Source organism: Triticum urartu, chromosome 5A (assembly GCF_056163025.1).
Source record: "Triticum urartu cultivar PI428250 chromosome 5A, HENAU_Tu73, whole genome shotgun sequence".
NCBI classification, from domain to species: domain Eukaryota; kingdom Viridiplantae; phylum Streptophyta; class Magnoliopsida; order Poales; family Poaceae; genus Triticum; species Triticum urartu.
Genome location: NC_141877.1, coordinates 271,852,611 through 271,863,373, shown reverse-complemented (window position 1 = coordinate 271,863,373; position 10,763 = coordinate 271,852,611). Strand labels below are relative to the sequence as shown.

At 46.0% G+C, this 10,763-nt stretch overlaps 1 protein-coding gene and 1 long non-coding RNA gene across 2 annotated transcripts; both read right to left on the bottom strand.

Annotated features, from left to right (window-relative positions):
- Positions 1-1,872: 1,872 nt before the first annotated feature.
- LOC125555824 (Acyl-CoA N-acyltransferases (NAT) superfamily protein) lies at positions 1,873-3,737 on the bottom strand. The gene is made up of 4 exons (XM_048718660.2): positions 3,246-3,737; positions 3,097-3,149; positions 2,343-2,519; positions 1,873-2,261 (listed from the first exon to the last, which is right to left on the bottom strand). Exons 1-4 carry the CDS (start codon positions 3,663-3,665, stop codon positions 2,021-2,023), a joined length of 891 nt encoding a protein of 296 aa, XP_048574617.2. The 5' UTR covers positions 3,666-3,737; the 3' UTR covers positions 1,873-2,020.
- A 4,238-nt stretch (positions 3,738-7,975) lies between these two features.
- LOC147971031 (uncharacterized) lies at positions 7,976-8,528 on the bottom strand. The gene is made up of 2 exons (XR_015603284.1): positions 8,389-8,528; positions 7,976-8,311 (listed from the first exon to the last, which is right to left on the bottom strand). It is a non-coding gene; the product is annotated as an uncharacterized LOC147971031 (long non-coding RNA).
- Between the last annotated feature and the right edge of the window lie 2,235 nt (positions 8,529-10,763).

Below are 10,763 nucleotides of genomic sequence, written 5' to 3'. Positions count from 1 at the left end.
AGTAACTCCTATTCCAGTTCCAACTAAAAGTAAGCCATCACGATCATATTTAGGAAAATTTTAATTCCCTTTGAAATTGTCAAACATTCCAGATTTGGGAAAAGTTTGAGATGTGACACCGCAATGGGAGATCTACGGCCTGAAGCATGGCATCGGCCTTGGACAACAACTGTGTGTTTGGCAGAGTAGGGATTCTAGAGCGGCGGCCCCGACATGATGGTGATCGGGCTGCCGATGGCTGCGAGGGCAGATGATGATGGTCCGGCGGCGATGCTGAGCTCACGACAACCTCGTTCTTCGGGCCGACGGGCCTACAGAGCGGGATCTGATGTGTCTTGTGGTGGGAGGTGGGGGCTATTGGCGGTTGTTGTTGTGTGGCACCATGGTGGCCAGTAGCCGGTCAAGCAGTGGTGGTCTGGCCGTGATCGGCCCACTGATACATTGTCTCATGGGGCGCATGAGTTTAACGATTGGGGCGACGACCCGACTTCTTCGATCTCGTCGGCCTCTGTGATCGTTTGGGTCATGTGAATGCTAAGACCTCAAGATGGTGATGGCTGTTTTGATGCTGGTGGCGGTATGGGACGCCTCCTCCACCTTCAGATTGGGTTCAATCTGACTAATCGGGCACTACATGCGGCGACTCTTTCGGGTGGACCAAGTCATGCATGTCGCCGACAAGTGATACACATGATGACTCATGCGGAAGCACCAAGTCATGCCTGTTGTCGGCACGTGCTTCGCACGGTTGCTCCTATATAGGTGACAAGTCATGCATGTTGTTGCTGGATCGAAAGTGGTGCGACAGTGATGGGAGGCGAGGCCGTATGGTATGTCTTTGTTTTCCGGTATCTTCTCCAGAGGTATCCTGCTATCAAGGCCTCGTAGGCGAACAAGGGATGATGGTAGAGGCGGCTTCAACATGCGACTGATGAAAACACAAGATCTACGATCAGTCTATGTCGGAGCGCTCGTATGCCATGTCCTTATTGAAGGTGGTGGATCGAGGGTCGGCTTTGGGAATGACCTATCCAGCAGGGGCCTGCCTCCCCCCCCCCCCCCCCCCCCCCCTCAAAAAAAAGATGTAGCCCTAATTTGCCATAAAAACTAGCGATTGTTTGGTCCTAAAAGCCTATTTTGGGCTTGGCCCTCACCACTAGTTTTAATACCATTCGGCCCCATTGATAAAAACTGCCATTGGTGGGATTTCTCACCATCAACACATGTGATGTGTTCCTTGTTGAAGGCTCAGTGTGCTGTGTTCCTTGTTGAAGGCTCAGTGTTTACTTTCGTTTGTTTCTCTCTTTTACCGCCGTTAGATTTTATTTTATGAATAATACATGGTTGTATGCATCAATTGATGCAGAGGCTAAGGGTTATTCTCCTTCTAAAAAATATCATCAACTCCCTCCTCACACGTTCCTATTAGAGTCTATGCATAATGGGCAGCACAATTCTAAAAATACTTCTAGATGGTGTTTGGTTCTCTAGTTTTAGGACTTTTTCTAGTCCCTAGGACTTTTTAGAAAAGACTCTCAAGAAGGTGCTTCTAAGGGCTTTTAGCAAAAAGTTTCAAAAAAATCCCATCCTGTTTGGTTTGCTAGGGACTTTTTCTAGTCCCAACACAAAAAAGTCCCTAGAACCAAACATCCCCAAAGCAACGCATAGGGCTTTTTCAAGTTTTCAGTCTAAATACTTTATGACCAAAATTTGACCTCTAAATACAAAACAATGTCTTAACCAGCTAGGTGGAACAATTCGTAGGTCCCTCTGCTTAGGAAGGACAGCTTACAGATGATGCCCCCCAACCATGTCTGCAGAGACTGCATTGCGCCTGCTCAACATATTGAGCAATGCTGCGTGGAACATCAGTTATGCAGAGAATAATTCAAAACTAACAGTCCAGCACCGATTCATGCTACACAATGATTAAACCCCCCAAAAAATGTCATTCTTACACCAGACGCAAGGAATTAGCAGGGGACATATATATATACGGGGACCTACTAGGACAAGCATGTCATTGCTGTTGGATCTGAGCATCATGAACCGGCAATTCTTTTACCATGAGAACACGCCTCCTCCTCCCAACCCAGGTGACCCATCCAGGATCCCTTGACACCACCCTGTACCCTGCCTTTGCGTAGAGTCCTCGAGCGCTGCTGTCATCCTCGTATGCCCTAAGAGCCATGAATCTCTGCCTCCATTCTAGAGCCAACACCTCGCACGCTTTCAGCAGGGCGGTGCCCACCTTCCTCCTCCTGGACGCGTAAGCCGATCGAGTTTAGCGGCAATTCACAGTTTTAGAGTATTAAATGGGCTGCATGGAGGATCTTGGTTACCTGTATGATGGCAGCACTGCTATTCCTGATACGTAAAAGTACTCCTGGACACCTTGGAGGTTCCTAAGGATGTCGCCTTCATCCTGCACCGTGCAATCCACCACCCCAATGATCTTCTCAAATGGTGCCTGCGACTGCGACGGCTCATCAGCTTCTTCTGCCACCAAGCACGCATACCTAAGAGAGGCCATGGTTCATTTATCAGCGCTAAGTTACCAGTAAAATGAGTGCCAATCATTTTATGTAGACAGTCTAAGTTACCAGCGATATGCTGTACTTTATTTTAGAAGGTCAGTAAGAGTATCACATTAAGCATTATGCAATAATCATCCTCTGATGTCTACCGAGACACTTAAGTTTGCCATAAAAAGTATGTACCACTCCCTCCGTCCCATAATTTGCTCACATATGGGGTACATGAAGTGCAGACACATGAAGCTATTCGAGTGAAGAGCGCCTGAAGAAGTGTTTAGATGTGCGGTAGAAAAATACTAAATACATGAACTCGAACAGAGCGTTTTCCCAGACAAAACTTATTATCAGAAATTGGATCTTTTGCCCCACTTTACTTCCCCGTTTGATAATTTGCCACCTTGTTTAATTAAGAGTTAGTGTGGCTAATTATCTGATAAACTCTAGAAGCACTACTAAATTAACCTTTACGGTCATAACCCCATCACAAATGTTACAAGTTTAACTAGTTCATCATCAATCTGGATTCTGGAATCAAGGATAGGGATACCAAGAACATCACCTGTCAGGCGGCGAATTCCTCAGTTTGTAAATGAGCGCCGCCAACACCTCTGCCTGATCTTGGCCAATACAAGAAACGTCGTGCCTATCAAAATACGCGGGCACATAGACATTTCTAGTACAGATGAAAGCATTTCATGTGATGCATACTATGAAGAAATCGAAGAAGAAGTCGTTGAAGAGCGCAACGGGGACGTGGAAGGCCTCGGCCTGCACGAGCGCCACCCGCCTCATCTCCTCGCCGATCCGCCCCATCCGCCGCACTCCCCACCCGGCCTCCCTCGCGAGGTATCGTTCCTCCTCCGCACCGCCTACCGCGACGACCTCTTGCTTTGTGGGCAAGCAGGGGAGTCGCCCTCTTCCTGCAAGAAGGATCTTCTTGGCGCTGCCGCGGCAGCCGGTCTTGAGAGGAGGAGGGTGCGGGCTTGTTCTTGACAGGGCTGCAGCGGTGATGCTGCCACTGGGGAGCCGCTGAGACTGGGGGGTGGAGGAGGAGGAGGAAGAGGGAAGAGGCTGGGGTGGGAGCAGGGATGCTCTGAGGACGGCCATGGTTGCTGCTGGTGGTGGCATCAGTGATGGGATTGGGGGACTCGGACGGCTGTGGCTTACTACTTCACAACGCGCGCGTGTGGACACTTTTTTTTTTTTGAACAAGAGAATGCACCAACAGGTGCTAATTTCATTCAGCTCATTGACAGAGTACATCAAGCATTACATAGACCTGCCAAGAAATTGGAAGAAAGAGAAGCAGAGTCTAAGGCTATATGAGCTGAGGAACTATCCTGGAAGACAGAGAGGGAAACCCCAACTGATAAACACCATGATCAGAAGAACAGAAAGACGGACAACAGACAGCCTAAAATAACAAGTGTGTCAAACAAAGATGACTTGAAAGTGTACTGAAGAACCCAAAGACAGGTGTAATACAAGCCTCTAAATTTAATCCTGCAGAGCTTAAAACGTCAACTGGCCTCAGCTTGGCAAACTCTGCAAAATGCACAATATGGAAGAGGATTCCTTTTCCTGTGAGAAACCAGCAGGTTGAAGAAGACCATCCTTAATCTGGCAAAGGTGCATCCTGAAAGAGAGAGGGAGAGAGTATAGAAGCCAGCACAGCAACACTGTGAATAGAAGCAGAAGATCTGCACAACAAGGTTGTTAGTAGCAATGTATAGTATGAATTCTAAAACCCTGAATCTGGAAATTTGAAAGAAGGGGCAACACAGGACAAGAAACTTGAGAATGAGTAGCAGCAAAACAAGAGAGTTGAGTGTGCCCATTAGAACGAAAAACCTGTTGTGCAAGATTATGAGCAATACCATTAATTTCTCTAGAAATATGAAACACGTGAGCTTGCAAATTAGATGTACATTTGAAAAAGCTAGCCAAAGACTTTCTAATATTTCAAGGGGTGGCAGAATCACAAATATTACCTGAGGCAACAGCCAAAGCTAAAGCAAGACAATCCAAAAGAAAAGTGGGCTGCGCAATATTGAGTTGAGAAGCAAGATGAGCAGCAAAAGAAAGAGCCAATGCTTCAGCTTGCAGAGGAGTAGAAGTAGGAGAAGCCGAAGCTTGAACTTGCACATTAATTTCCTTTTGGTTGAAGGGCATAGAGATGTACACTCCCACACCTGTAGCAACCTCTCCTTGCAACAAACCTGGAACTTTCTTGGTCCTATAAGCAGCATCAGAATAGATCTTAGGGCCAACAATTAACAGATCTATCTTAAGCGTTCTACCTTGCATAGGGAGCTGATTAGGAGGCAATTGATTATGAGCTTGATCCTGCTTCGAAGGTAAACATGGAAGATTATCATAACAATCAGAAGCTAAAGCAAGAGCTGCAATATGAACTTGGTGGGGAAGAGCCTTTTTTCTATCAAAGAGAAAATCATTTCTAGCCTTCCAGAGACACCACAAAAAATTTAAAACACTAGAAATAGAACCATGAGGATGTCCCATACGAAGCAAGTCAAAAAGAACAGAATGCATAGTGGAATGGCCCTGAATTAAAGCATCCGATTGAAGGAACCAAGGAGAGGAAAACCAAGCCGCACGGGAAAAGTTACACAGAAAAAATAGATGGAACTCATCCTCTTGCTAGCCACAACGACAACAATTTTTAGAAATATGAATGGAAAAACGACCAGCTCGCAAACCCGTAGGCAAGGCCTTTCTAAGTAATCTCCAGGCGAAAGTTTTGACCCTAGGAAGCAAATCCTTGTGTTTCCAAATTAATTTGAGAAAATCTAACAAATCCAAAGGAAGAGTAGCAGGCACATTTCTGAGATTAGCATGAATCTCCTGTAAACAGAGTTTATATGCAGATTTAGAAGAACAAATTCCATTAGGGGTAAGATCCCAACAAAGCAAGTCTGGACTTTCGTCATCAATAATTTCAGTTTGAACAATGAGAGAGGCCAAAGGTTGCTGGAAAAGGGAGAAAACAAGATCATGATTCCAACTTTTTTGACCTGGAAGCCAAAGATCTTTAACTAAAGAAGGATATATAAAACCAGGTTGTTGAGCAATAAGATGATCATGAACCGAGCTCCAAAGAGTGCACCAAGGTGTGCTCCAAATTGAAATATTACCTTGAGATAACTGATAAAAAGAATGAGCTTTAAGTTTAGGCAACAATTTCAAAATAGAGGCCCAGAAAGCTGATTTGGGAGAAATAGCAGTAGCTGTCCAGATAGAAGCATCATGAAAGTACTTAGCCTTAAGCACAAGATGCAAGTGAGAAGAAGGGAACTTGGCTAACCTCCAGGCAGCAGAAATAAGAAGACTCTCATTAATAGCTTTTAAATTTCTGACACCTAAGCCACCTTCATCTTTTGAATTGCAAATGTCCTTCCATGCTCTAAGGCAAAGACTCTTTTTTGAGTCATTTTCTCGAACACCTGTCCACCAAAAATTCCTAATAACAGTAGTAAGCTTAGCAATGAATTTCTTCGTAAACAAGATATTAGCCATGTAATAGATAGGGATAGCCGAGAAAACCGAGCGAATCAATTCAAGTCTGGCAGCATGAGAAAGCATGTTAGCTTTATAAATGGGCAACTTATTCAGAAATTTGTCTAGAACAAAGTTATATGCAGCAGCTCTTCTTTTTGCAGGAAGAACAAGTGGATGACCAAGATGAGTGAAATTGCTATCCAGATTAGAAACAGGGAAAATCTGCTTAATATCCTGCATCATAGCTTGAGGAACATGAGAACTGAAAAGAATGGCTGATTTGGCCCAATTTGGAGTTTGACCTGAGATAGAACAAAAATGATTAATAAGATGAGCCATAGTGCGAGCTTCTTGAAGACTGGCTTGCCCACAAACCAACAAGTCATCTGCAAATAACAAAGAGTGGATAGAAGGGCAATTTGGTCCAAGCGAAATACCCTGCAAATGATGAGCAGCAAGAGCTTCGTTGAGAGCAATAGATAATTCATTGATGGCAATAACAAACAAAAAAGGAGACATCGGACAGCCCTGACGAATACCTCGAAAGCTCCTAAACTTGTGAGAGGGTTGTCCATTAATCAACACAGAGAACGTAGGAGAAGAAACACATGCATGAATTAAATTAATGAAGTGACCATGCAGCCCTTTACGAGCAAGAGCAGACACAATAAAATTCCATTCTAGATGATCAAAAGCTTTGGCTAGATCTATCTTAAGCATGAAAGCACTGTGTTTCCAAGATTTAAGAGAGAAAGAGTGGGCAATCTCCTGGGCAATAATGATGTTATCACTAATACGTCTACCCTCAATGAAAGCTTGTTGAGCAGGATCGATATAATCAGAAAGATGAGGCTTGATCCTATTAGCAAGCGACTTCGCAATGATTTTGTAAACAACATTACAAAGGCTAATAGGGCGATAGTCCATGGGAACTTGAGGCACAAGCCTTTTCGGAATAAGAGCAATGTTAGTGTCATTAATATGTGGAGGCAAAATACCAGTAGTGTAAAAGTTAATGACAAGTTGAGTGACTTCATCTCCTATCCAGTCCCAGGCCGCCAAATAAAATTCAACATTAAACCCATCTGGCCCTGGAGAAGCATTCAATTTCATTTCTTTGAGAATCTGTAAAACCTCATGTTTATCAGGAAGAGCATAGGTAGGATCCAGAGAGTCACTAGGCCAATGTGTATCAAGATAAGGCCTATCAGCATTATTATCAGGAGATGAGAAAATATAACGAAAATAATTAACAAAAGTGTTAGTGATAGCACTAGGTTTGAAATGGATCATATCATTCTCATCCTTAACAGAACAAATAGTATTCCTCTTCCTACGTTAACCACCGCTTGATGGAAAAATTTAGTATTACGATCTCCAGCAGTAGCCCAACCTTTCTTACTTCTCTGCTTATAGAATTGGTTAAGCTTAGAAAGAGTTTGCTCATACCTGAAAATAAGAGAACTTTCCAATGCATGATTCTGTGGTTGCAAAGGAAGTTGTTGAATTTGATTAATCTTCGATTCTAGGTCAAGAAGATCCTGCTGGAGAGGCTTTTTTTCTTGCACCACATCTTTAAGGAACCTACCAAATAAGAGGTTTTGGCTGCAAAGGAGTGAACTGAGCAATTATTCCATGCAGATTTAGCAAAACTAGCGAAATCTTTCTCCAGCAGCCACCAATTTTCAAACTTAAATGTTTGCTTAGGTTTAACAAAAGTACCTTCAGTAGACACTAGAATGGGGGCATGATCACTAAGAATAATAGGCAAGTTCAGGACTTTAGTATTAGGATAATGCATGCACCATTCAGAATTAACCAAGCAGCGATCAAGGCGTCTATAAATAGGTTTCGAAGTGTGTTGTTTACTACGCCAAGTATACGCAGGACCACTAAAACCTATATCATAGAATCCACAATTTTTAACAAGAGAGCGGAAAACATTCATACGATAATAGTTAACATTGCCGTTACAACCATCCGTATCATACAAGATGTCATTAAGGTCTCCCATACACATCATGGGCAGACCCAGATTATCATACACAAAAGTTGAAATCTCACTCCAAATGGCAGTAGTTTGTCTATGATAGGGATCACCATATATACAGACCAAACAAAATTGGACACCAGTGGTTACATGAAGTACAGTAGCTAATATATAGTGGAAGGAAGCAGCATGAATAGTGACTTTGAGATCATCATTCCACATTAGCCAGAGCCCTCCAGAGGCCCCTCTCGAAGGAACAACAAAACTGTTGGCAACATCAAATCTATTAACCAGATCAATTGATCGCACTTTAGAAGATTTTATTTCAGAAACAAAAGTTACCTGCGCTTTAGTAGAACGGATCAGATTAGCCAGAAATAGCATACGATCATTGCTGAGGCTCCGGCCCATGCCTCGGCAATTCCACGCTATAGCTTTCATGGCACCCAAGATCCTTAAGGACGATGCACTGCTGACCCCTGCGCGAGAGAGAGGGCTTAAACCAGACAAAAAGATTGCGCAAAAGCAGATCTAGCAAAACAGGTTTTGGGAAACTTGAATCGAAGATTATAAGTGGGACAAGTTGAGAGGAACAGAAAACAAAAACAAGGGGATTGGAGGAGTGGAAGGCGGGAAAGGTAGAAAGAACAGCAAAGGCTGGGGATGGACTCTGCGGAGGAGACAAGGAAGCCCTGGATCCGGTCGGATCGAACGACGCCGCATCAGATCCGGTCAGAAAGATCGCCTCCGTCTTGAATCCGGCAGGAACAAGGGGAAAGGAAAGGGATCTGAGAGAAAGGAAACAGAGATAGAAGTAGCGACAGAGCAGGGAAGAGTGGATCAGCTAGGGAAGAAGGTGGGGTGGAGGAGAGGAAGGAGAAGAAGAGGGGAAGAAGGGGATCGGCATCACGCCAGTCGCCGGCAGCCGCCGGAAGTCTAGTCCAGTACGTCTCCCCATTAGGTTTCCGCGTGTGGACACTAGGACATGGAAACCATGCTAGTGTCAGACTGATTATTTTTTCAAGAGTACGCAAGACACATTTTTTTTCAAGAGTACGCAAATCACGTATAGTATTTTTATAGAAGAAAGTATAAAATTTATAAATAGTCTAGCGAGTTGTAAATATCCAACTATTCGCTTCAATTAGAAACGATCTAAGCTACTCTCTCATGAAGCGTTGCAATCCTCCTGCATCCCTTAACGCGATAAGCACTCCATTCTAACACACACTTCCATTTCTCTCAAGAGCTTGTTTCATCAACTCATGTGCTTGTGAAGGTGATGAGTAAGCGTGATGGCCTACACAACATTGACAAAAACGAAAGAATGTGTGCACGTGGTAGATGTATGTTTATGTGTGTCAGTGTCCTGGGAACGGGGGTACACAGACTTGCTTGCCTGCAGCCCATGGCGTGGCTCCACCGGCGGTCTGGTACGGCCCATCATCTGCAGCGACAACTCAAGACCCTCGTGAGGGGTCGAGTCTCGTGAGGCGGACGATGCCAAGACCTCCCTGGGGGCAGCCTCACTAGGCTGGCTCCCGAGGAGCAGAGATATCCATGCAAGGGGCACCTCGCGAGGTTCATGTGACATGAGCCATGACGACCAAGGTCAGGCGGGCGCCAGCGGGCGCAGTGTACCAGTTTCCTCTTTGGTGCTAAAGAGACAGGCGCAGGCGAGGAGTCCCGAGGCATCAGGCAAAGGTTTCCTTATCGGTGCAACAAGACCAAGGCGAGCAGGACGGAGGTCACCGTGGAGCCCATAGCAGCGTCACCACCAGAGTCTTTGGCAGGCGAAGACCACCTTTTGTTAGGATAGCTTGTACTAGTTATCCCCCTTCAAACTTGGTCATTGTGGGATCCCTTCCTGCCTAACATTTGGGAAGAGGACCAGGGCCTCTATAAATAGGGCTAGTCACCACCATAGCAAGGGACGGATCATTCGGACCATCCTCAGACACACCAGCTCATCGGGCTCAAGAACACCTCTTCTCAGGAGGCAGTTCGTTCATTGTACTAATCATCCCTAGCCCTCAAGGCAATCCACCACCACCACACTGGAGTAGGGTATTACACCACAACGGTGGCCCGAACCAGTATAAATCTCTGTGTCTCGTGTTTCTTGTGTTCGTTGAGCTAGGCCTTGAGATCATTGTGCGAGCGAGCTAGAGAGAAAGAGGGAGAGAGAGAGAGAGAGAGTTCTTCGTGCACACCCCAGTGTTCGAACCTCAAGGGTTTGTTGGAACCCACGAATCCGACATTTGGCGCGCCAGGTAGGGGTGCTCTGAAGCCTTTCCTCCATTGATCCACGCTCCACTGCTCTGCCGCATCCATGGCTGACACTCGCCGAGCCCGTGCTGAGCGTCGGGCGCCCTTGCCGCTCGCGTCGCTCAGACGGCACCCGTCGGCGGACCTCCGTGCCGTTCTCCATCACCTGCTGCCAACGCTGCCACCGGCCCGGCGGGGAACGAGCAACAAACTTCATCGTTGCACCCCTCCGTGCGGCGGGGCAGACGCACCGCCACCCCATCGCTAACTCCGACCAGCTCGTCGTCCCATGCTCGTTGCGCGCCCACGGACGCGCAGGCCGCGCTGCTCATGGCACGTGAGCTCCTGCGTTACCGCCCCATCAAAGACCTCTACAAGGACTGGCTGGACCACATCGCCGGGCTCGTCAGCGCCGCTGGGGGCTCCCCCGCACCGTCCCTCTCGCTGCC